The following is a 25,137-nucleotide window of genomic DNA, read 5'->3' as shown; positions in this document are numbered from 1 at the left end:
GTGGACCTGACGTAGTCCAGAGACGAACAGGTGGATCTGACGTAGTCCAGAGCTGAGCAGGTGGACCTGACGTAGTCCAGAGGTGAACAGGTGGATCTGACGTAGTCAAGAGGTGAGCAGGTGGATCTGACGAAGTCCAGAGGTGAGCAGGTGGAACTGACGTAGTCCAGAGGTGAGCAGGTGGACCTGACGTAGTCCAGAGGTGAGCAGATGGATCTGAAGTAGTCCAAAGGTGGACCTGACGTAGTCCAGAGGTGAGCAGATGGATCTGAAGTAGTCCAAAGGTGAGCAGGTGGACCTGACGTAGTCCAGAGGTGAGCAGGTGGACCAGTCTGAAATGTTTCTTTGGTGTTTGTTTCTGTTACTGTCAACAGTTTGCAGGTCGTCATACTGACGTGGTTCATACAGACAGTCCTCAAGGCATGTAGCACCACCACCACCTCCATCTCCACAAACTCCATCTCCACCACCTCCATCTCCACCACCACCTCCATTTCCACCACCATCTCAACCACCACCTCCATCTCCACCACCTCCATCTCCACCACCACCTCCATTTCCACCACCATCTCAACCACCACCTCCATCTCCACCACCTCACCTCCATCTCCACCACCACCTCCATCTCCACCTCCTCCACTAATCCTGCATCCTGCTGTAGGACTGAAACAGGATGGATGCAGGGAGACCGTCACCATGACAACCACTCATGCACAACATATAGAATAAAATAGAAGAGTGACGCGTTCATGCTGCGCCAATAAAGATGGTGCGTCAAGTAAAGTGAAGTTTCTGAGGTGCATCAAAGGTCCCGAATTCAGACAGGAAGTGACTGAAGACTGAGACTCTAGACTCCAGAATCCAGAATCCAGACTGGTAAATCAGGGCTGAAATCATTAGATTGAACTCTCTTTGAGAGAGAATATAACTTAGGCCTACTTTCAGTGAACAGCATTATATATCATTATTATTATTATATTTGTGAGGTGTGCGTCTTTTAAATAGTTGTAGAAAACAATGTTTCTTGTAATAATGTTACTCATTTGTTTTGGCATTTCCAGGAAATGTTTGTCATTTATAAATACTTACTCCCAAACTTCACTACAAATGTGAAAACATCTTTTTTGGTTTCTCATCTTACCGAAACCCAATCTGTTTATTCTCAACTTTTTCTAAAAATGATGACCCAATGCAACAAAATCTGCATTCATGGTGATGTTTCAAGGGAAAGTACTTTCTTTGTATGTGTATAATAACATGTCGCCTGCGTAGAGGTTGACAAATGTTGGAGGTTTTATGTTTATGGTACAATATAAATATAGAAAGATGGTGAAAAGTCAAAAATTAAGTCAACATTATTTTCTTTAAACAGCTGTGAGATGTCAGACAGACAGCTGGTGTGACTTCAGGACCTTTGAGTGGCCCTCTGACAACCTGTGAAGTGGAACGTTCCACCTGGCTGCCTGTGCTGAGTGTTAGTGCTGTGATCATGTTCATCAGATGAACTTAATTACAATAATTTGATTCTAACAGTCCAGAACCCGTCAGTGTGCTCGACAGAAACAGAGAGAAGAGAGAGGAGAGAACATCCAACAGATGACAGAACAGGAACCACAACGGTCCTGTTTCAACGAGCAGCGTACCAGGTGGTGATAACGGGTTGATAACAGGTCAATAACGGGCCGATAACGAGTCAATAACAGGTCGATAATGGCTGGATAACGGGCCAATAATGGGTCGATAACGGGCCGATAACGGGTTGATAATGGGCCGATAGCGGGCCTATTATGGGTCGATAACGGACTGATAACAGGTCAATAACTGGTCAATAACGGAGTGATAACGGGCCAATAACGGGTCGATAATGGATCGATAACTGGTCGATAACTTTTGTCTGTTGGGATTTCTTATATACGTTTGGAATTATGTTGTTTTTTTCATTTTCTGGTGATGCTTTTCAAAGCATGTTAAAAAGGTGCTGTATAATAAAGTTCTATTATAATTATTATTATTGTTTTATCTGTAAAAACACCAGGATGTTCCTGAAGGATGGGGTGATCTCATGTGATCTCTCCATATGGGTCATGTGATCTCTCCGTATGAGTCATTTCAGTATAATCACTATTGGGGCTCCTCAGGGTTCGATCCTGTGTCCCCTCCTCTTTTCTCTCTACACAAGTCCTGTGGCTTTTCCTAACGTGATGTGATCTCTCCGTTTGAGTCATGTGATCCATAAACCTTCCCCTGTCCGTCCTCTGCTGGTCCACGCCCATGCCCCCCTGTCTCCTTGGCTACCACATGTAGGTCTTGGTGGTGTCGATCTGACTCCCCCCCGCCTCCTCCCCCCTCTGCTCCGCCTCCCGCTCCTCCTGCTCTTTGTCCTCCTTGTCCTTCTCGGCCTCGCTCTCCCATAGCGTGATGAGCGGCGGGTACAGCTCGTTCAGCGGGATGGAGGTGGCGTGCTGCATGTACTTCTTCAGCGAGTGTCCGCAGGACTTGTGCTGCTGCACGCGGCGGCCCATGTAGACCACCAGCAGGGCCATGATGGACAGGGCGAACATGGAGCCCATGACCGCCGCCAACGCCACGCTGCTGCGCCGCGACACCACCAGCTCCACCAGGAACCCAGCCTCCTTGGTGGTGACGTTCAGACAGGATGTGTGGACTGGGGAGGAGAGGGAGGAGGGGGAGGAGCTGGGGGAGGAGGAGGAGGAGGAAGGAAAGGAGTAGACGGTGAGGCAGACGTGGTACTCCGTGGCCGGGAGGAGGTGAGTCAGATTATACTCCTGAACATCGACTGGAACCTGGAAGGGGGAGGGGAAGACAGGGGGGGGGGGAGGTTACTTTCCATATTGAAGACAAACCAAATCCACTACATGAACACACCTATGCAGATGACACTGAACTGATCCTGTCCTGTCCCTGAAGCCCAGGACAATTCCCTGTGGTATCCCGGATACAGACTGAGAGGAACAAAAACTGAATTGCATTCTGTTCTGAAAGTGTCCCATTGTTCCCACAGACACTGAACTAACCACAGACCTTGGCGGTGTAGCTGATCTGAGGGTTGTCAATGTGCAAGGTGGCGCTGGTCCACCGGGTCAGAGGGAGTTGGTCCTGCTGGTTCTGACCCGCAGACGAAGCCCCTCTGCTGGGATACAACTTCCACTCCAGCACCACCGACTGGGCGTGCACCACCTGACCAGGAGACAACGGTGATCCACATGAGTCTGAACCAGTATTTAGACCATAATAACAAGAAGGAAGTGATTTAAATCAATACTGAAAGGAAGCTGGTACCTTGGCCAGCACCACCAGAGAGGTCAAGTTCCCCAGCTGGTCTCTGCTGGATTCACCGCCCCACTGGATCTCCCCGCTGGACCACAAGCCCACAGACCCCTGAAAGTCCACAAACACGGAGACGCTCTTTGTGTCGGCACCCTCGATGTTCCACGCCACGCAGGTGTACACACCTGAGAGATAGGTGGGAGGTTATCTCTCTCTCTTGCCTTCGCTCGCCCATACAAACATGTTTACTGACAGAGAACTGATCCGGCCTTTGAGCCAGGCAGTGCCTCCTGCAGGCCGGAGGAGAACCGGCAGCTCAGACTGACCTGCGTCAGACGGCGCGGCATGTTCGATGACCAGCGCTCCGGGCTCCGACACCCGATGCTTCTTCTTCCTCCTGCTCAGGCCACGCCCCTCCTCCGATATGATTGGTGCAGCCATGGCCTCCAAGCTCACCTGGCCAGGTGAGGAAGAGAGAGAGGAACAACTCGGCATTAGAATGTTATGTCATAATGTAACACACACACACACAGAGTTGTTGCCCCGCCCACCTTGTCTCCAGTGGGCGTTACCCAGTAGAACTGGGGGGCGGGGTCAGCGTCCGCCCAGCACTCCAGCGTGATTGGCTGCCCGGCGCTGACGTTCAGGGCCGATGGAAAGGCGTGAGGAGAGATGTGAGGCAAGCAGCTGTTGGCCCCGCCCCCCGCGCCCCACCCGCCCCCCACCACCTCCTGCAGCTCTCGACCAATCAGGTGAGGAGGGGAGGAGCAGAGCGTGATGGAGGACTCCTGCATCTTGAGGTGTGATTGGTTGCCGAGGTGAGGCCCCCAGGAGGAGAGACAGTCACAGCGCAGCGGGTTGGAGTGGAGAGACACCTCCTCCAGGGAGGGGAGGGAGGACAGGAGGTCTCCAGAGAGGAGGCTCAACTGGTTACTGTGGACCAGGAGAGTCCGCAGGGAGGACAGCTCACTGTGGGGGGGGGGGGGGGGGAGGAGAGGAAGGGAGGGGAGAGGAGGGGAGGGGAGAGGAGAGGAGAGGAGGAGGAGAGAAGACAGTAAAAAAAAGGACAGAAAAAGGTCATCTTTAGACAGACAGACAGGTACCTGAAGGCCTGTGGGTCGATGTAAGACAGCTGTGGGTTGCTGCACAGTTCTAGTTTGACGATTTCCGGAAGGTTCTTGAAGGCAGCACGCTCCACCATCAACAGCTGCTCCATGTTGTTCAGACTGAAACAGTCAACGTGTTATTATTATTGTTTATTATTGTTGTTGTTTATTATTAGGGTTATTATTTATTTCTTTATGACTGGATCCAGCAGACTGTATCATCCAAATGATTTAGAGAAACACGTCGTCATAAACATCTCTGTTTCCATGGAAACATCTCACCTGAGCTCCTCCAGGTGCTGAAGGTTCTGGAAGTCTCCCTGCTGGACTCGGCTGATCGGGTTCCTGTTCAGGTCCAGGAATTTTAGGTTGGGGAGCACGCTCAGAGCGTCCCGAGGAACGGACCTGTCAGGAGGTCACATGACAGTCGGTCAGGGGGACAAGTCACATGACAGGCGGTCGGGGGCACAAGGTCACATGACCTCGAACCAGCCAGCCTCCTCAGACTCACCTGAGCCGGTTGTCGTAAAAGGAGAGGCTCTCTAAGTAGTCCAGACCCAGGAAGGCCGCGGAGGGGACCGAGGAGAGACCCATCCCAGCCAGCACCAGGCTGTGGAGCCGGGACAGAGGCAGGAAGTTCTTCTCCTCCAGACCCAGGATGGGGTTCTCCCCGATCATCAAGATCTCCAGGGACGGCAGAGACTCGAACCAGCGGCTGTCGATGGCCACCAGCCGGTTGGAGTTCAGGTGGAGCCTACAGCACAAAACACAAGATCAGAGACCGGTACTTTTCTAGGTGGTTCCTGTGGTGCTTTAGAGGGTTCTAGTGAGCATTCAAAGGTTCTCTATGAGCTTAAGTACTACTGGGGTCTAGGGGTCCTGTATGACGTCGCTGTGGACACTGAGCTGGATCTAAGGTGATCCCTTTAGGTGATTCTGGTGGTATTTTAGGGGGCTCTTTTGGGTCATTTAGGTGGTTCCTCTGGTCATTAAGGAGGTCCTATAGGTATTGAGGGGTTACTAGCGTTTAGGTGGTTTTATTGGCCTTTCAGGTGATTCTAGTGGTCACTGAGGAGGTTCTAGGGGTTCTGTATGTGGTGTTAGTGGTTCTTCACAAGGCTACGGTGGTTTTAATGGTCTGAGATGGTTTTAATGGTCTGAGATGAGATCAAAGGGTCACGTAGGTGGTTCTAGTGGTCACTGTGGGAGTTCTCAGGTCACTTAGGTGGTTTGAATGGTCTTTGGTGAGGATCTGGTTCTCAATGAGGAGGTAATTCGATGCTAGAGGTTCTATAGGTGGTTCTTGTGGTCACTGATGTGGTTGTAGGGAACCCAAACGTGGTTCTGGTGAAGAAGTTACCGCAGCAGGTTGGTGAGTCCAGCAAAGGCTTTGGGTCCGATGGAGGAGATGCGATTGTGGTTGATGTAGAGCTCCTCCAGACTGGACAGGTTCCTCAGACTGAAGTCCTCCAACTCCTCAATGCGGTTCTCCTCCAGGTACAGGGTCACCAACCGGCTCAGAGAGGACAGACCCATAGAACTCACCTAGACCGGGACGGTTTGATATGTGACATGTAGAAGAACATTAATGGAGGAGAACATGGAGGAGAACGTGGAGGAGAATGTGGAGGAGAACGTAGAGGAGAACGTAGAAGAGAACATGGAGGAGAACATGGAGAAGAATCAGGAGGAGAACGTGGAAGAGAATGTAGAGGAGAACATGGAGGAGAATGTAGAGGAGAAAATGGAGGAGACTGTATAGGAGAACATGGAGGAGAACATGGAAGAGAACATGGAAGAGAATGTAGAGGAAAATGTAGAGGAGAACGTACCGGAGAACATGGAATAGAACGTATAGGAGAACGTATAGGAGAACGTATAGGAGAACGTATAGGAGAACGTAGAGAAGAACGTAGAGAAGAAAATGGAGGAGAACATGAAAAAGAACATACAGAAGAATGTAGAGGGGAATGTAAAGGAGAACATAGAGGAGAACATGGAGGAGAACATGGAGGAAAACATGGAGGAGAGCGTAGAGGAGAACATAGAGGAGAACATGGAGGAGAACGTGGAGGAGAACGTGGAGGACAACATGGAGAAGAACTTACAGGAGAACATGGAGGAGAATGTAGAGGAGAACATGGAGGAGAACATGGAGGAGAACATGGAGGAAAACATGGAGGAGAGCGTAGAGGAGAACATGGAGGAGAACGTGGAGGACAACATGGAGAAGAACTTACAGGAGAACATGGAGGAGAATGTAGAGGAGAACATGGAGGAGAACGTGGAAGAGAACATGGTACCTGGGTGAAGTGGTTCTGAGACAGGTCCAGCTCCGTCAGGTTGGTCAGACTCTGTAGTTCAGTAGTGATGAAGGAAACGTTGTTACTCTGCAGCAGCAGAACCTGGAACATTATCATAAACATTATTATCATTAACAGTATTATCATAAACATTATCATAAACATTATTATCATTAACATGATCAGAAACATTTAATCATAGACATGATTATAAACATTATCATAAACATTATTATCAGAAACATGATCAGAAACATTTAATCATAGACATGATTATAAACATTATCATAAACATTATTATCATAAACCTTATTCTTAAAACGGGCAGCGGCGGGTCACCTGGGTGTCGGGGGACATGTGGACCGGGACTCGGTGCAGGTGCAGCTCGTTGCAGTCCACGGTCCTGGCCTGGTGGAACACGGACTGGGGGGTGTACCAGGGTCTGGTCTCACACACACACTGCAGAGGACATGGAACAGCGCCACCTACAGGACACAGCACAGGTCAGCATCCACGCCCACGTCTCACTCTGGCCCAGTCTACAGTCCCACCTGTACCTGGACTGGCCCCGCCCACTCCAGCACACGCCGATGATGTCACCAGGCAGACTAGGAGAACGAGGACTGCAAATCCCATGGTGCACTGGGGGCGCGACAGGGAGGCCGTGCCGGTTCTATTGTGGGGACAGGTCCGAGGAGGCGGGGCATCTACCGCTGGAAACACACAGGAAGTGATGTCATAGTTATAGTTATAGTCCCGCAACAAAAAATAACTTTTGCTGATTCAACAGCTCTCAGATCAGGGTTTCCCATGATGCTCCGGGGTTTACTTGAGTTGTGGTTGGTCTCTGTTAACTGAGGTTTCTACTTTCCCAGACTGACCTTGAATGCAGCGTTCAAACATGTGAGCTTCCTCCTCCCTCTCCCCTCCTCCTCCCCTCCTCCTGCTGCTGAGCAGATGGAATATTGATGAGGTGATATTAATTATTTAACGAACTGTGAGCCCCTTGTTAAGTGTCCTGCTGAAGACGCTGTGATTGGAGGAGAACTGGTTAATTAACTCTGAGCGGTGATACATACACACACACACACAAATATACACACATATATATACATATATATATATATATACATACATACATATATATATATATGTATATTTATACATACTTAACTTTAACAATAACAATAATGAAATATAATATTTGAATGTCAGAACAGTTCTGAGATCAGATAAACGAACCACTTCTCACCTCTCTCTCTCTCTACCCACCTACCTACCTCTCTCTCTTTTCCCCCTGCGCTCTCATTGGATACTGTCCCTGTACTCTGATTGGATACTGACCCGACGACAATCACCTTCAGGTCTTGACCAGACGGGTCTTCACGGTATGAGACAGGTAAAAGTCACCGTGAGGGGTCGTGAAGCAACGTTGGAGGAGAAGAGGTGAAGAGAGGAGGTGAAGAGGAGGCGTGATTACATAAAGCAGAGTGGTTGTTACCGTGGAAACCTCCTGAAGTGAAACTAACTCTGTGACCCAGTTTTATTACACAGTGAGACAGGGGGAGAGACAGGAGAGGAGACAGGGGACAGAGTCCACTGAAACAGAACCCTGACCCGGCGGATGGATACACTGTTGAAGAAGTAGTCCCAGTGACGTGTTTCTACGTCGGTTTGGGTTCAGAACAAATGCACGCTGGCCCGACTAGCTGGTTCCTCTAATGCTAAGCTAGGCAAGGCTAGGCTAAGCTCGTCCTGACGTCACCTCACTAGCAACAAAAAACAAACTGCTTGTGCTGAATATTTTATTGATATTATTGTTGTTGATCATCTGTTTGTTCGTTTTCAGACACACTGGTCACATGGTGAACAACCAATAAGAAAACACGTGACATCATGATTAAAGATTGCTTCTCTGTTTTAAAGACAATCACGTTTTTGGTGATTTTTCGTCTTGAATCTTCCTTTCAACACAGCTGATGATGCGTTCAGGGACCGTCATACAGTGTTGATAGCATCCTGACATTAAACAGCAGAGAAGCAGCGACCTTATAACCTGCGCTCTTATACATAATAATAATATAATATAATATTAATAATAACATAATTATTGTTCACACTGAGAACGAGCACCGCGCGCTCCCGCGTCTCCAGGAGGACAGACGCCCATGTTCTCACCTTGCTGCTCCGCCGCTCCGAGCCGGGACCTCCGAGCCGGGACTGGGACCACCGAGCCGCAGTGGGACCTCCGAGCCAGGACCGGGACGAGCAGGGTCCGGTAGGAGTGGCAGGGTCCGTGGTTTCAGGAGGTTTAGTGGATCCAGATGAGTCCTGCTGCCGCCGCTTTTATCTAAGGCCCCCCCTCTCTCTTTCCTGTCCTCTATCAGGTCCGCAGCAGCTGACTCCGGATCAGCCAATGTGGTTTATAGGCCACTGGGTGATAGACCAATCAGAGCTCGGATGCTGCACAGCGATGATGGGGAGGGTTATGACGTAATGCTCCACATTCTCCTAATGACTCGAGTCTGCGTCTCTCTTCTACCTCACTTGTCTCTCGTGTCTTTCACATAGACAGACAGGCAGACAGACAGGCAGACAGACAGAACCTGACATTTTATACGTATAAAAATAACCTACAAGTATAAAACTATAAACACTAAAAGTTACTGCAAAAAGGATTTATTTTTTATTCTTGTTGATGAAACTTTATGACTTCTTGAATTTATTTATGATGAGCTTCAACATTTAATATTTCATGTGTTTAAAAATCGTGTTAATGACGATAAAATAAATATGTTGAAGTTTGTTTACAAACAATAAAACTCAGTTCAGACAGAACAACGACCACAGAAGAAGAAACAAACAATTTAACTTGGTATAGGTATAAGGTATAAGATTATATAAATTATAAGATTATATGTTTATACAATTCATATAAATGTTCATATTACTGTTTAATATTTGGACAAATTATATTTTGATGCTTCGGCAACATTGTTACCGAAACATTCAGCCCATAACAATCCTTTGAATTTGAGAAGCCATGTTATGAGACAGCTGTGACATCATCAGTGATGACATCATCAGGGATGATGTCACAGCCAGCCAGTAAATGTTCAGCTGAGTCAGCGTCACTGAACTCTGATGAAGACTACAGCTGCTGCTAAATAATGAGATACAGTTGAATCCAGAGGGGGGTCAACATGGGGGCCAGGGCCTCTCAGAGGGGGGTCAACATGGGGGCCAGGGCCTCTCAGAGGGGGGTCAACATGAGGGTCGGAGAAAGTGATTATTTTAAATGATCGCTCTCCAGTTTTTAATAATCTAAATCAACTATACCAAGACTTCTGTATTATAACACACAGACAGGCAGACAGACTGTGTATTTCCTGGAGTAAAAACAATCCTGCTGCCACTGAAAGCAGCTTAGTTTGGATTAATATAAAGAGGGGGGGGGGGGCAGTAACATCACAGACACAATCAAACAACTGTACATTGTGAGATCATTTAAACTCAGATGTCATGTGACATTTGTCTCTCCTCTTCCAGGGTCCCTGACCTGCAATATTATTCTATATTCACTTTCATTCATATTTGCTTTATTTTTACCTGTAAAACTATCCTGATCATGTACTCCGGTCTCTACAGGTACTATTTTTTAACCTTTATTTTACCAGGAAAGTCCCATTGAGATTAAAAACCTCTTTTTCAAGGGAGTCCTGGCCAAGAGGCAGCAAAAGTTACAAAGTTACAATATACAGACAACAAATAAAATGATAAAAAACAGTTACAAGGAGGTCGTCTCGAGTGCTCTCAGCCTGGATTTAAACGCATTCAAAGATATCAATTCAGTTAATTTCCAATCTTTTGCAGCATCTTCCAGGTAGAAGGAGCAAAACAGAACTATACTGGTCACTACCTTTTAAAGACCTGACCCACTCTGCCTCTGATTGGCTCATAGATGTAGGACATCAGGTTAGCCAATCAGAGGGGGGCTGGTGATGTCCAGTCCACCCATCAATCACCTGTTTCTAGTTTTCCTGTCCAGGGTGGTGGGGGTCTAGAGTTGATCCCAGGGGATCCTCAAACATTATTGTGTTAGTGTGTGTGTATATATATATATATGTGTGTGTGTGTTTGTTAACTCCGCCCAGAAAACAAACACATAATTTATAAACAACACAAACTGACGTCAGGTCCATAAAAAATAATTTTCTTTTAATATTTGTTTCCAGTAAACGACACATAGAACTCTGTCTCAGAAAAATAAAAAGCAGGCCCCGTCCCTTTCACATCAATAAACCCCTCAGCCAATCACAGCCGAGGAAGGGCGGGGCCACGCAGGAATCTGACAGCGACGATTGGCCACAGAAACAACACGTCATCAACACTCCTCAGCCGTACAGAATATAGAGATTATATTTAAAACATCCCATAGAAAACCGTAAGAAGGTAGCTCTAATCCCGCTGCAAAGGATCATGGGATTGCCCAACAGCGCTCACATGTAAACACACGACACGGCCCGTCATCAAATCTATTAGAAACAAACACCCGGATCAATGACGAACCAATGACACGGATCAATGACGAATCAATGACACTGATTAATGATCAATGACCCAGATGTCACTAATTAATCACATCAATAATCTCCGTGACGACGTTTACATGCACACTGATATTATTGATCAAAATATTGATCCGCATCATTGAAACAACATGGCGTCTGTTCTCCTACATTGCCGTGGCAATGGTTCACCATGGCAACAAAGCGACGCAAAAAAGAGACGTGAATCTGCACGGCTACAGAGAAAGAGGCTAAACCCCACCCCTTCCCGTGTCTCCATGGAAACCTGATTTCAGAATAAATATTTTTCTACCTTTATTTATAATTTATTGATAGCGTCCGATTGTCCCTGAACGCCACGTGAGATGTTTGTCAGTGTAACGTTTTGATTAGTTAACGAGGTCGCTTCTCTCACGCGACGTAGCATAGCTAGCTAACTTAGCTAGGTACATCACCAACATGTAGCTGGCAACTTAGCTAGGTACGTCACCAACACGTAGCTAGCTCCGCTGCTAGCTAGCAACTTAGATAGGTACGTCACCAACACGTAGCTAGCTTTGCTGCTAGCTAGATAACTTAGCTAGGTACGCCACCAACACGTCGGAAGTGTAATTTATGGAACAATTCAAACAGGATCGAATTATTCGTCTTGACTAACATAAATATTTATTCTGAAATATAACCCTGAAGGGATAAACAGTAGATATTCTCAGCCGTCCAATGAGATGGCGAGACAAACAACAAGAAAGGTCAAAGGTCCCCGTATCTAATCTAATCAGAGAGCGCCGCTGTCAGCCATCCAATCAGAGAGCAGTTGCAGGACAACCATCAGATTGAATAATGAGCCACTTAAACAGCAGATCAGCGTGTCAACGTTAAAGTAACTAAATACACAACGTAAGTACAGTCAGAGGTACTTTCTACTCCAAATAAATATCATACTCGGCTTCAGCAAATATAATCAATGTCTAAATGATGGATCCAGCAACACATCATAAAAATATATTACATCATCAGGAGAATCTTCATTTTTGGTACTAAATATATTTTGATGAAACTTTGTTCAGTTAAATTCTGAATGTAGTACTATATGTACATAGTGGTATTTGTACTTGTATTGCATCATTCTTTGTATAAAACATTTGTTCACGGTTCTGTTCATTTTGGGGATTTTCCTATAAATTTAGTCATTTGTTTATGTTTTTTTTTTTTTTATTTCTTTGAGGTTGTGTACATTTGAAAACTTTGTAAATGGAGAAATTTAATTTGTATTAATTAATCAATAACAAGAGGAATCAATCTTATATATGATTATAATAATAATAATAATAATAGTTGTGTCTATGGTTCAGAGATCAATATTTAACCAGATTAGTTTTGCTGCTGTTAAAAGTGGCACATCATTTTTTACAGTGTACTTCCATCAAACAGAGCCTCACACATTACCCAGAATGCAAGGCTGTTACTAATCAATAAAAACATTCTTGTCCAATGTTCTGCTGGTTCGAGAAATCGACCGCGAATCAGAAACTTTGTTTTTAACGAGCTGAGAACCAGAAGAAGAAATACATGGTTGAGTCGATGACATCATCAGAGAAATGCCGCTGCCAAACAGGAAATGACACATTAGTGAGGAGCATGCGATGTCCTTCATCATCAAAGTCCAGATGTTGGTGATGACAACATGATTCTGGACAAGACTTATTTATTATTATGTATATTTACTCATTGATGAATCTGGTTTGATGATGTCATCCGCTGCAGGATGGATCCCAGCAGGCGACGGCTTTATGACGTTGGTCCAACATGTGTTTTTTCTTTCTTTAACCTCATAACTTCTGGCTCCGTAACGTCTTTTTGTAAATCCATCTACAACGATTCACTGACACCACAAACGTTAGCGAAAAGATGTCGGACACAAAACCTTCGTCCCAGGTTCAGCTGTCTTAGAAATGGCTTCTTCTTCTTCCTCCTCCTCCTCGTCATCTTCATCATCGCCTCGTTAAGATGCAGCTGTGAGCTCGTTAAGGCTTCATCGCACTTTAAAAACGTCTCGAGTAGAAAAATAGAGTCATGCTGTAAAAGGAGAGAACAGTCGAATACAATGGCTTGGTGCTGCGTTCAGGTCTGCGCCGAGGCTGGGAAATCCCACCGCCAGGAACCGAGCTGAGGCTGAATGTTCGTTAACAAGTCTGTCAATGTTTCTGATCCGGACCTTTTAAATCTGACAGCAAGCGCTGGTGCAATTTTAAAGACCATAACTAACAATAACTACAGTAACAATAACCAACGATAACCAACAGTTAATAACAATAACTAACGATAAATAACAGTAACTAACAATAACTACAGTTACGATAACCAATGATAAATAATAGTAAACAATGACTACAGTAACTAACAATAACCATCAATAACTAAAATAAATTAATAATATCCAACAATAACTAACAGTAACTAAGAGTAAATAACAATAACTACCAGTTACTAACAATAACTAACAGAAATTAACAATATCCAACAATAACTAACCTTAACCAACAATAACTAACAATTACTTACCATAACTAACTAACAGTAACTAACAATTACTTACAATAACTAACAATAACAGTAACTTACAATAAATAACAGTAACTAACAATAACATTAACCGACAGTAACATACAATAACTACATTAACAATAACTAATGATAAATAAAACTAACTAATAACCAACAATAACTAATAACTAGAAAGTAACAGCAACTAATAACGATACCAACGATAAATAATAACACTAACAAAGTAACAGTAACTAACGATAACTAACAGTAACCAACGATAACAGTAACTAACAATAACTAACAGTAACTAACTTCAATTAATGATAACAATAAAAAAACCGATAAACAACAATAAATAACAAGAACAAACCATAACTAACAGTAACTACAGTAAACAACAATAACTAAGAGTCACTGACGATAGCTAACAACTAACAGTAACAAACAATATAAAAATAAGTAACAACTAACAGCAACTAAGAGTAACTAACGATAACTAACAACTAACAGTAACTAAGAGTAACTAACGATAACGAACAACTAACAGTAAATAAGAGTAATTAACGATTACTAAAAATAACTAACAACTAACAATAACTAAGAGTAACTAACGATTACTAAAAATAACTAATCACCTACAGTAACTAACGATAAATAACAATAACAACTAACAGTAACTAAGAATAATAACAATAACTAAAAATAACTAACAGTAACTAAGTTACTAAGAGTAACTAACTAAGTTTAATAGTTCACTTTTGAACTATTATCCATGTCTCTCTCTCAAACACACACCACGAGCAAAGCGCGGTCCATTATTTTCTTCTGAAGTAATCATGATTTCATCTCACAACATCTGCTTTACTCCATGTTTGTTGATGTTTAGCCTTGAAAAAGCTGCTCTAACACCCATTGAACCAGATGCCAATCTGCGGTTGTGTTAAAGCTGCATTCTCTCTGCTGACCACCTGGGGGCGACTCCTCTCTGGTTGTATAGAAGTCTATGAGAAAATGATCCCAAAAAATGTGTGGCTTCAAGACTAAACCTCAACAAATATGTAAAAAAAAGTTGATCAGATAAAATCATGTTGTGAAATCAGGAAATGACATTTGTCTGCTTTGATGAATGTTGACTTTTGACTGAGTTGTTTATACGTCAACATAAAACATTAACAATCAATCAGGTGGTGATATTGTATTGATCATAAAGCTGTTATATCAATTATTAACGTAAAGTTAAACCTTTTGTTTTGTGTTATTTTATTTTACTGATAAACTAGAACATCAGCCTCACTCAGTTCCTGCGGGGGTGTGTGTGTGTGTGTGTGTGTGTGTGTGCGTCTGTGAGTGAGACAGAAGCGTAGCAACACATTAACAGCATCATCACGAGGAGGAGGTGGAGCTTCAGATGCTCCGCAGTAACAACAACAACAACAACAACAACCTGCAGGTGAGCAACAGTCAGCAACAGTCAGGTCAGGTTACCGTGGCAACCGCAGAGCTCAGCTAGCTTGGAAACAACAACAATAACAACAACAGTCGTTTTAGAAGAAGAACCTCGATGTGTTTCTGCAGATCCAGATGTTGCCACAAGTTGAAACCTCCAGGAAACCAATGATGGCGAGCAGCGACTCATGTGACGCTCTGGTCAGTTGACCTGAAACCACCACGTCATCTACTTTACCTCCGCAAGTAAACCTCAACAAAACTCACGGTGAAATCAGATTTATATTTGCCGTCAGTTTGAAAGTATGGATGTCTTTTCAACATCTTTATTCATTTATTTATTTTTTTAAATAAAGCTTTCAACCACATCTGGTTGTCTTCCTCAGTTGTCGTGACAACCAGAGCATCTACATCGTTGTGTCTGAGTGAAGCCACCACGAACGTTAACGCAAAAGTCTGAAAGTTCAAAAGTCCTGCAGTCAACGTCGTTATTGAAGTGAAAAGAGGATTTGATCTGTGATTTAATATCAATAACCAGATGAAAAGGATGCTGAAATAACTCCATAATGATGGTGATCAGTAAAAAGTCATGCTTTGTTAGGTTCGTTGCAAGACCACAAGATAGCTACTTTTAAAACGCTGGTTTTCTGAATGGAATCTGGTTGATGGGTGCTAGGCTACGCTAACATCGTAGCTGCTCCATCAACACTCCAAATAAGGTCATCTAGACATAAATACAGCAGAGACCTTGTTGTCTCTGGTTTCTCCACATAGTCTGGTCTCTGGACTAATGTGAGCTACTATCGTAGACCTCTAGGGGACCACAGACAGTCTCTGGTTTCTCCACATAGTCTGGTCTGGTCTCTGGACTAATGTGAGCTACTATTGTAGACCTCTGAAGAGCTTGTTGCCATGGAAACTTGTGGCAACATCAGTGCAGAGTGACAACACGCCGAGTATGAGGCGTTCAGGAACAAACATTCATCGAAGCTTCAACAAACATCTAGCGGACGTTGTTAATAATGAAGAATACAAACGGCTGCATCGTCGGCGTCGTTACAAAATATACAATCTGTCACACGGAGAAACAACGTGGCTGTGATCAACGGGTCATCGCCGCCGCTTCTCTGTGATTGGTCGCTGAGGAGCTCGGTCCAATGACGGGCCATGCATAAGTGGAGAAAGGCGTGGCCTTTTAAAACAGCGGCCAATGAGAGCGAAGGAGCAAAAAAAAAAACCCCTTTAAAAGTCTGAAGGAATAAAAGTAGCCACATGGTCGCCATGATGAAGAGCAACGTTCAAGAAAGAGAAATAAATAACAAAGTTGGTAAAAAAAACAGACGAGGAGTGAAAAAAACCCAGAATAGAAGATTTGAGATTCCTCGAGAATATTAAAGATTAAATCCTTTAAAAATGGAAACACGAGCCACGTCTTAAAAACCTCTTCATGCTGGTCCCGTTTTCAGGTCCCGTCTTCAGGTCCCGTTGTCGTGATGCGTTCAGGGGCGTGAGATGCGTCCCGTTTTCCCACAATCCCTCGCCATAGCGTAGAAGACCAGTACGAGGGTCTCGGAGGATGAAGCCCAGACATCCTCCCTCTTTAAAATGCCATTCTGGTTTCTGGTCCTCCACCAGTGAAAAGGTCCCCATAAATCACCAAAACCCTTCCAGTCTTACCAGTTAGGGGCCTAAAAAAACTACATGGTCCCTGGTTTGAGTTTCAGACTGGGTCCAGATCCAGGTCTCCTCCAGGGAGGCGAGACGTGAGGAGCACAGTGAGGAGCAGCCCGAGGGGGGCGGGGGTCTCAGGGTTTCTGGGGTCCGGGTGAGAGGACCACGGGGGTGGAGAGACCGTCCACGCTCAGGGCCGGGATGTGGATCTGGTTGCTGCCGTTGGTCGGGAACTAGACGGGGAGACAGACCGGGACTCGTTAACAGGAAGTCAGGGACATGGGAGATAGAGGAGGAGGATGGAAGGAGGGGAGGAGGGGAGAGGGAGGAGGGGGAGGAGGGGGAGGAAGAGGAAGAAGAAGAGGAGGACAGGGAGCGCTGACGATATGGACTCCATAAATACAAAGACAATAACTCATGATATTGATTTAGGAAAGAATAAAAGCATAAAAAGAATAAACAAATACTAATAACAAGAAAGAAGACGGGAAGGAAGAAATAAAAATAATCTATTGTATTGATTGATTTGATCCCGTTAAGAATAATTAGTCTCTTTGTTTAAACGTTCATATAAAAGGTTTCGTTATGTAGAGATGTGGAAATGATGGTTTATAAAATCAATGATTGTTTATAAAATCAATGCTGCTTTTTAACATTCATGACTCATCACTTCTCCTTCATCGTCACTAACACAACGTGATGAAATAAACCTCTGACTTCTTTTTGTTTTATTATTAAACGGATATAAACACGTGTGTGTGTGGTCTCAGTCTGCATTAACCAGCTGCACCACAAGGAGGCGACATAGTGCCACAACAAGCGAGGGACTACTTCCCTGTTAGAAAGTAGTCCCTGTGAGCCCGGCACTGGATCACGGAGCCTGGACACGGTGAGACCAGATGGTGTTTGTGATCTGGAGCATTAATAACTGATCAAGACACAGATGGAGCCCAAATAACGGAGCCAGAACCCTGCAGAGGCAGAGGCCCCAGAACCCTGCAGAGACCCCAGAACCCTGCAGAGAACCCAGAACCCTGCAAAGACCCTAGAACCCTGCAGAGACCCCCAGAACCCTGCAGAGACCCCAGAACCCTGCAGAGACCCCAGCTCTATGAGAGACCTGGTCCTGGATAAGAGACAGGTTCACGCAGGGCACACAGAGAGAGAGAGAGTGTGTATGTGTGTGTGTTAGGATCTTTAAATAGAATGAAATGTGCTGATTCAGTCAGATTTAAAACAATAATGGAGGAGCTTTAAAATGTGAACACACACACACGAAAACACACACACACAAGAAAACACACACACACAAGAAAACACACACACACACACGAAAACACACACATGAAAACACACTTACTGTGTGGGTGTATTACCTGTGAGGAGGGCTGGGTGTATTACCTGTGAGAAAGGCTGGGTATATTACCTGGAAGGAGAGTTTGGCAGGGGAGCGAGGAGCAATGGGACTCAGCGTGCTCCAGAAGTGGATGGTGGAGGGAAGAGGACTGGGAGTCAGCAGGACTGGAGTCTGGACAAACAGAGACAACAACCTGTCAGAACAAACCATGTCTCCCTCACAGAGGACCAGAGACCAGAGAGACAGAGACCCAGAGAGACAGAGACCCAGAGAGACAGAGAGACCAGAGAGACAGAGACCCAGAGAGACAGAGACCCAGAGAGACAGAGACCCAGAGAGCTGTGGGTGCTCACCAGAGCATGGGAGGTGATAACGGTCGGCGTCAGAGTGTTGGTTGCTGATCCAGGAGCCAGTAAACTGTTAACGGCTGCGTTCACCTGCAGAGGAAACACCTGTTACACCTTTATTCACTTTATTCAACAATCTAGGATCTGGTTCTCTGCAGACCTTATCCAGGGAGAGGCCAGGGGGCAGGGAGGGGGAGGAAGGCAGCTCCAGACCCCGAGGCTTCTTTGGTTTGGGAGGAACGGCGTCCGAGGTCACCGGAGGGGTCGCCGCTGAGGAGGAGGTCACCAGAGGGGCGGAGTCTAACAGGGAGATATGAGACTAGTGTCATAACAGAAACTGTTCTCAAACAGGGTCAAGGAGGGATGTCCTGGTCCTGATGCAAACCATCAGCATCAGGACTCATCTGGGAACCCAGATAAAACCTGATCCTCAAGACCCCCCCCCCCCCCCCCCCCCCTGCTGCCAAACCAAACTAGACCTACAAAACCAGAGTCCCAGACCCTGTTCTCTGCTGGCTGCTTGTCCTCAACATTAATAATAAAATCTAACACCAATCTAAACATGGCCACTTCCTCCCCGTGGCCCCTCCATCCTCACCTGCAGGTTGCTGACCTCCGACCCCGGCCTCCACGCAGGGAGGAGGTGGGCTCTCCACGATGGTGAGAGGGGGCTCTGGATCCCCGGAGCCACAGATCAGCTGAGGGACCTGGAAGGAGGAGGAGCAGAGAGACATCATGAGTCATTAGTCTGAACCATAACTTGGCAGAAACCGTTAAGCTCCTCCTCTCACCTCTTCCGCCCGCCGCTCCTCCAGAGAGACCATCTCCAGCAGCTCCTCCCCTGACGGCAGGCTCTCCTCCTTGATGACGATGGGGGGGGGAGGGGCCGAGGCAGCCGCCATGGCTGCCTGCTGGTGGCTCGGTGGGGGGTTGATGATGACGAAGACGGGCGCGGGGTGAGGAGGGTGAGGGGGTAAGCTAGCGGGGTTGGCCATGCCCCCGCAGTCTTCCTGCTGAGGCCCCTGGGGGCCCATCGATACGTGGGGGGGAGGGACAGGACTCACCGACCCCCCCACAGTACCCAGGGGGATGAGGGAGGTCAGGGAGGACGGGTCCCCCACCGTGGTGAGATAAATCTGAGGAGGGTCGCTCAGAGGAGGAGCAGGAGGATTCTTGGAAAGAAACAGAGACCAAGACTCAACACAGACCAGATGGGACCAGTTTATGACTAACAGGGGGGGGGGCTCACACTGACCTGGGATTGGCTGTTGGGGCCGGCTGATATCTGAGGACTGAGAGACGGAGTCGGACACGGAGACGGATGAGTGACGATCACCTGCAGACAGGAGTCAACACCTCTTCCTCCTGGTGAGGACTCTGGTAGGACACACACCTGAGGGGGAGGAGGAAGGGGGCGAGGAGGAAGAGCAGGAGGGGGGTACAGATGAAGTCCAGACAGGAAGTCCAGACAGGAAGTGAGGGTTCAGAAACAGGAAGAAGAATCTCACCTCTCTGGGCATGCGATCGGTTTTGGCGGCGGCGTCTTGCTGCAGCAGCAGCTCTGTTTTGATTGGCCGAGGACCGGGCGAGGCCTGCAGTGATTGGATGGTGAAGGTGGAGTAGAGGCCGGACTTCATGTAGTCGTTACGGGAGCTCCTCTGGGAGCCAACAGGCGACGAACGCTGATCAATAACCAAACCAATCAATCTCTGTATGGATCTCATGTTAACACCACTGTGTGTGTATCCCAGAGGACGTTTACCTGAGGTAAGCCCTTCGACGTGCAGGTTGAGGACCCGCCCCCCAGGCCCTTTGATTGGCTGTTGGGGTCGGCGGCGTCCCTCCTCTGGACTTCCTCTCCATTCCGCAGCGCGTCAGTCAGAGAGTCGGGCTGACTCACGAACTTATACACGAACTTCTGCCCGCTCACCTTCTTTATGATGTTCTGCCACCACAGACACACAAGATCAATACACACACACACAATACATACACACACAAACAACACAGGAGCGGCTGTAGCTCAGAGGTAGAGCGAGTCGTTCTCCAATCAGAACATTGGCGGTTCGAATCCTGGCGAAGATACTGAACCACCAATGGCCAATGCTGCGCCATGTGAATGTGTGTGAATGAGTTAGATCCTGATGTGGAGGCGGCTCCTCTGCCATCTGAGTGTGTGTGAATGAGTTAGATCCTGATGTGGAGGCGGCTCCTCTGCCATCTGTGTGTGTGTGAATGTGTGTGTGAACGGGTAAAAGTGACTGACTGTAGTGTGAAGCGCCTTGAGTAGATTATTTATAGCTAGATATATAAATAACACTATATAAATCCATTTAGTAGTACCAGTACCATGCCTGGCTCAGCTTGTCGTAGTAGTAGGAGTACCAGTACCAGTACCTTGTCATAGTAGTAGTAGTACCAGTACCTTGTCGTAGTAGTATCTCAGTGCCCGGCTCAGCTTGTCATAGTTCATGTTGTGCTTGTTCTTGCGGAGCCCCCAAAGCCGGGCCACCTCCTCGGCGTCCAGCAGCTTGAACTCCCCGTCCTCGCCGGTCCAGGAGATCAGGTGACGCTGCCGCTGGTCCTCCAGCAGGTGGAGGAGGAACTGCCACAGCGTGATGGACGGGTCCATGGCTGAGGGGGACGGACACACAGATATACTCTCATCAGACATTTCCCCTCATCAACTTCTCACAGAACCCCCACCTGGAGGGTGGAGGGCGCTGTTTTACAGAAAAAAGTCTTATGATACTCTGTTTAATGTGAAATCGTGTCGTAAGTATGAAGTTAACTATCAAAGAAATCACATAAACTGAAGTTTAGAGACATCAGATTATTACATACATGTATACTACAAACTACTACTACAGACAGGGGGACAGACAGGGGGACAGACAGGGGGACAGACAGGGGGACAGACAGGGGGACAGACAGTCCTGAGAAGGCTGACATTAAACAGACCCCAGTCAGCCATGTTAATGAGCCTCATTGGCATCAACTGACCTATCAAACACCTTGGAAACCATCGCCATGGTGAGGCCTTTCATCAACGGTGACCAAGGGAGAAGGAGGCAGCCAAGAGGTAGAAGTACAGACCGAGAGACGTGAAGAGGCTGCTGCCCTGCTCAGAGGTCTACCATAGTAGCTCACATTAGTTCAGAGACCAGACCAGATTATGTGGAGAAACCAGAGACTGTCTGTGGTCCCCCAGAGGTCTAGATAGCAGCTCACATTAGACCAGAAATCAACAAGGTCCATCCATCCATCGTCTAACGCTTATCCTGTATTCAGGGTTGCGGGGGTCTGGAGCCTCCCAGCTGACATTGGGCAGGGGTTCACCCTGGACAGGACGGCAGTCTATCACAGGGCCGACATGTAGAGACAAACAACCATTCACGCACACATTCACACCTACGGGACATTTAGAGTCATCAACTAACCTATCCCCATCCTGCATGTCTTTGGACTGTGGGAGGAAGCCGGAGAACCCGGAGAGAACCTACGCTGACACGGGGAGAACATGCAAACTCCACACAGAAGGAACCTGAAACAGACCCGGGAATCGAACCCGGGACCCTCTTGCTGTGAGGCGACAGTGCCACCCAAACAACAAGGTCTCTGCTGTATTTATGTCTAGATGACCTTATTTGGAGTGTTGATGGAGCAGCTACAATGTTAGCATAGCCTAGCACCCATCAACCAGACTCCATTCAGAAAACCAGCATTTTAGGAAAACAAAGTGACTGTGAGACGGGACTCGGTACTCCGTTGGGCCTGTTAGAGGTTTTCTCCTCTTTTCTTCTCCTAAGTCATAAACATAATGAATGAATGCTGGTGATAACAATAAGCCAGTGAACACCTCACACAATGTGATTGTATAATCTGACTGAGCCATGCTCGGAAACACTAAATCACACTAATGGCTGTGATCAGCTTCTGCATTAATCAATCAGCAGGACTGACAGCTGATCTTTGTGTTCCATCTGCTCAGTAGAGACCCAGTAGACATGGTCAGTACTACAGTACTCCTACAGTGGTACTACATTACTAGTACTACTGTGACCCCCCTATCAGTCCCTCCTGGCCCACAAACTTGTCACATCTCATACACACCATTCAACACCCTCATCAGAGTGCGTCAGTGTTGCCATGGCAACGTGTGAATATTACATCACAGGTCTCCATGTTAACAGTCAGCATCACGTCTGTAATGAGGGCTGACATTTTAGAGAGCAAGGTTCAGTCCAGGACCCGTTTCCACCTGAACCTCCTGATTGAATATCTCAGTAAATATCAAAAACACGACTTCATGCTCTCCAGACTTCAACCAGAGATAGTTTACCGGGTAGAAGAACGCTGTACAATCAATACCAAACATGTATGTATTTATCAGTTAAGAGCTCAAATGATGTCCTTTGTGATCGATTGATCATTTAATTGACACCCAATCACTGGCTCTGACTTCTCCGAACACCAGAGCCGGATTTCAGTCAGCAGGATCAGATTTTACTTTGTTTTCTCAATCAAACGTTCACCGATTCTGGTCTCTATCCTGAGCCTGACCCCTAACTTGGTCTCTGTCCTGACCCCTGACCTGGTCTCTGTCCTGACCCCTGACCTGGTCTCTGTCCTGACCTGGTCTATGCTCCGCATTGTTCAGGTGTTTTAGTGCAACCTGAACACTCTGATGGAACCAGACTCCATGAGGACAAGCTGCAGGTTTCTACACGAAAACAAACCAGCATGCAAATCCACGGGCGCGCACACGCACACTGAGCTGCAGGCTGCAACGGGCCTCCGCAGCTTCCACACACACACACACACACACACACACACACACACCTGTTGGAACGGCCGCTTCCCTCCAAACAGCTCAGAAACACACACACACACACACACGTGCACGCAGACGCGCACCTGCAGCACGTAAACACAGCGGCAGCGTCTCTTACCGTTGATCAGCGGGTTTGAATCCATCTTCAACAAAACGTCCCGTGTTGCCCGTCTGTCTGCCTGTATGTATGTGTGTGTGTTTGTGTGTTGTGTGTGTGTCTGTCTGTCTGTCGAGGCCGGTTCCGGCCGTCAGAGCCGGGCTGAGGAGGCCGAGGAGGAGGCGACGTTCAGCGGCTTCTCCCGCGACCTGCTGCCGTTATGTAACCGCTGCGAGCCGCCGCTGCTGCCGGGCTGCCAAGCCTCCATGCTAACGCTATGCTAACGCTATCACCGACTGGCACCGACCACTGAGAAAGTTCCGCTACGCCCGAGAAGCACGGTCCGAACACACCGACGGGAGAAGCGGCGGAGACGAACGTTAGACGCGTACGGCATTTAAGCCGCACACAGCTTAGTGCTAATTAGCATGCTAATGCTAATTAACGTCTAATAACTTTTGTATTAGCGTAAACATACGTGACGCGGTGCGTTACACCCCGCTGTCAGAGCCGTGTTGACGAGCGCTGATGGGAGCTAATTAGCTAGCTAACTAACTAATGATGTTAACGCTAACGCGGGAATAATTGTCGTATTTTTATTGTGTTAGACGTTTCCGGAGACGCCGATTAACCCCACAAAGTTTCTTTAAGTTGAGTTTTTTGGGGGCTGAAGTAGTTATCCTAGCATGCTAGCCTAGCCTAGCCTGCTGCTGTGACAGCCCCCCTCCCACCTCCTCCTCCTCCTCCTCTCCTGCTGGTGCGTCAGCCCCCCGAACAGCACTGCTCCCTGCGGGCTGGAGTTCCCCCACAAACCACCCAGCGTCCTCCGACACGGAGGGAAAGTCCGCCCGGGAGTCTGGTGGCCGTCCAGCCGACTCGAAGTGTCCGTCACTTCGGCGTGTTTTCCCAGTTTCTTCCTGTTTGGACGAACGCCTCCTCACTACTTTTCACCACTGTCAGGTTAGCCGCCATTCAAACGGGCGACCTTCCGGTGACGGATTTCTAAATAATGGACTTGTGCTATCAAGTGTTCAGCACACCACGATACAACAGAATAAAACATTAGTTAATACAATTTATGTGTAAAGAGTGTCTTTTTTTCATTTTTGGTAATTTTTCTATTTGGTATTTTATTTAAGTTCTTCACTGCAGTTCGTTGCTTTATTGTTTATTCTTTGTAAAAAAAAAAGAATGTGCACTGAAGACTAAGGCAAATTCTTTGTATGTGAAAACGTACTAGGCAATAAACTCCTTTCTGATTCTGATGTGACACATACAAACTTTTACTTCCGTTAATGTGCACTTTATGTTTATTGTTTTCTTCTTGATGTTTGGGTTGCATTTATTTGCATGGTGTGCTCGTTCAAGTCATCAGTGGTTATTTTAAAATGTGCTGTATGGACAGGGGAAGGGGTGAAAGGTCAAAACATCATATCTTCATCTTCTACATATTTCATATCTTTATTTGCATATTTCATATCTTCATCTTCTTCATTTACATACTTATGTTTTGTGTTCCTCAAGTTGGTGCTTTTATTTTGATGAACAGTCGCCAGTGCTTTGTCTGAGTTCC

The 25,137-nt window shown here is 46.6% G+C and overlaps 2 protein-coding genes across 5 annotated transcripts; both read right to left on the bottom strand.

Annotated features, from left to right (window-relative positions):
• Positions 1-1,259: 1,259 nt before the first annotated feature.
• Positions 1,260-9,057, bottom strand: LOC311016909 (leucine-rich repeat neuronal protein 1). The gene is made up of 13 exons (XM_084014921.1): positions 8,876-9,057; positions 7,255-7,410; positions 7,037-7,182; positions 6,698-6,799; positions 5,755-5,939; positions 4,906-5,148; positions 4,677-4,799; positions 4,392-4,514; positions 3,840-4,257; positions 3,615-3,744; positions 3,301-3,473; positions 3,043-3,198; positions 1,260-2,804 (listed from the first exon to the last, which is right to left on the bottom strand). The coding sequence occupies exons 2-13, from the start codon at positions 7,331-7,333 to the stop codon at positions 2,292-2,294; spliced, it is 2,391 nt and encodes a 796-aa protein (XP_083871047.1). The 5' UTR covers positions 7,334-7,410; positions 8,876-9,057; the 3' UTR covers positions 1,260-2,291.
• Positions 9,058-10,894: 1,837 nt separating this feature from the next.
• On the bottom strand, positions 10,895-24,646 carry elk1 (ETS transcription factor ELK1). Of its 4 annotated transcripts, XR_014597568.1 has the most exons (12): positions 23,586-24,641; positions 21,059-21,267; positions 20,396-20,578; positions 20,142-20,315; positions 19,889-20,026; positions 19,425-19,805; positions 19,232-19,340; positions 18,794-18,933; positions 18,640-18,723; positions 18,356-18,457; positions 13,934-17,162; positions 10,895-13,762 (listed from the first exon to the last, which is right to left on the bottom strand). XR_014597568.1 is itself a non-coding variant. In XM_084014939.1 (11 exons), the coding sequence occupies exons 1-11, from the start codon at positions 23,608-23,610 to the stop codon at positions 17,064-17,066; spliced, it is 1,620 nt and encodes a 539-aa protein (XP_083871065.1). In that variant the 5' UTR covers positions 23,611-24,646; the 3' UTR covers positions 10,895-17,063. The 4 variants fall into 4 exon arrangements, 3 of the variants coding, with proteins under 3 accessions (XP_083871065.1, XP_083871064.1, XP_083871066.1); XM_084014939.1 differs by having other exon boundaries at positions 10,895-17,162; positions 20,142-20,291; positions 23,586-24,646; XM_084014938.1 differs by having other exon boundaries at positions 10,895-17,162.
• Positions 24,647-25,137: the final 491 nt, after the last annotated feature.

This window comes from Eutrigla gurnardus, assembly GCF_963514095.1.
Source record: "Eutrigla gurnardus genome assembly, chromosome: 8".
Taxonomy (NCBI): Eukaryota; Metazoa; Chordata; class Actinopteri; order Perciformes; family Triglidae; genus Eutrigla; species Eutrigla gurnardus.
The sequence above is the reverse complement of the archived record's forward strand: the minus strand, read 5'-3'. Positions and strand labels throughout refer to the sequence as shown.

Bases quoted from the DNA above. Each gene is read 5' to 3' on its own strand.
- elk1 (XM_084014938.1), bottom strand. From the start codon at position 23,610: ATGGATTCAAACCCGCTGATCAACG. The intron at 20,316-20,395 runs GTAAACGTCCTC...GTTATTGATCAG, and splicing joins CGTCGAAGGGCTTACCTCAG to CGTTCGTCGCCTGTTGGCTC. The intron at 18,458-18,639 runs GTGAGCACCCAC...CTGTTTGTCCAG, and splicing joins TTATCACCTCCCATGCTCTG to ACTCCAGTCCTGCTGACTCC.
- LOC311016909 (XM_084014921.1), bottom strand. From the start codon at position 7,333: ATGGGATTTGCAGTCCTCGTTCTCCTAGTCTGCCTGGTGACATCATCG. The intron at 5,940-6,697 runs GTACCATGTTCT...GTCCCGGTCTAG, and splicing joins CTCAGAACCACTTCACCCAG to GTGAGTTCTATGGGTCTGTC. The intron at 4,515-4,676 runs GTGAGATGTTTC...TGACTGTTTCAG, and splicing joins CAGCACCTGGAGGAGCTCAG to TCTGAACAACATGGAGCAGC.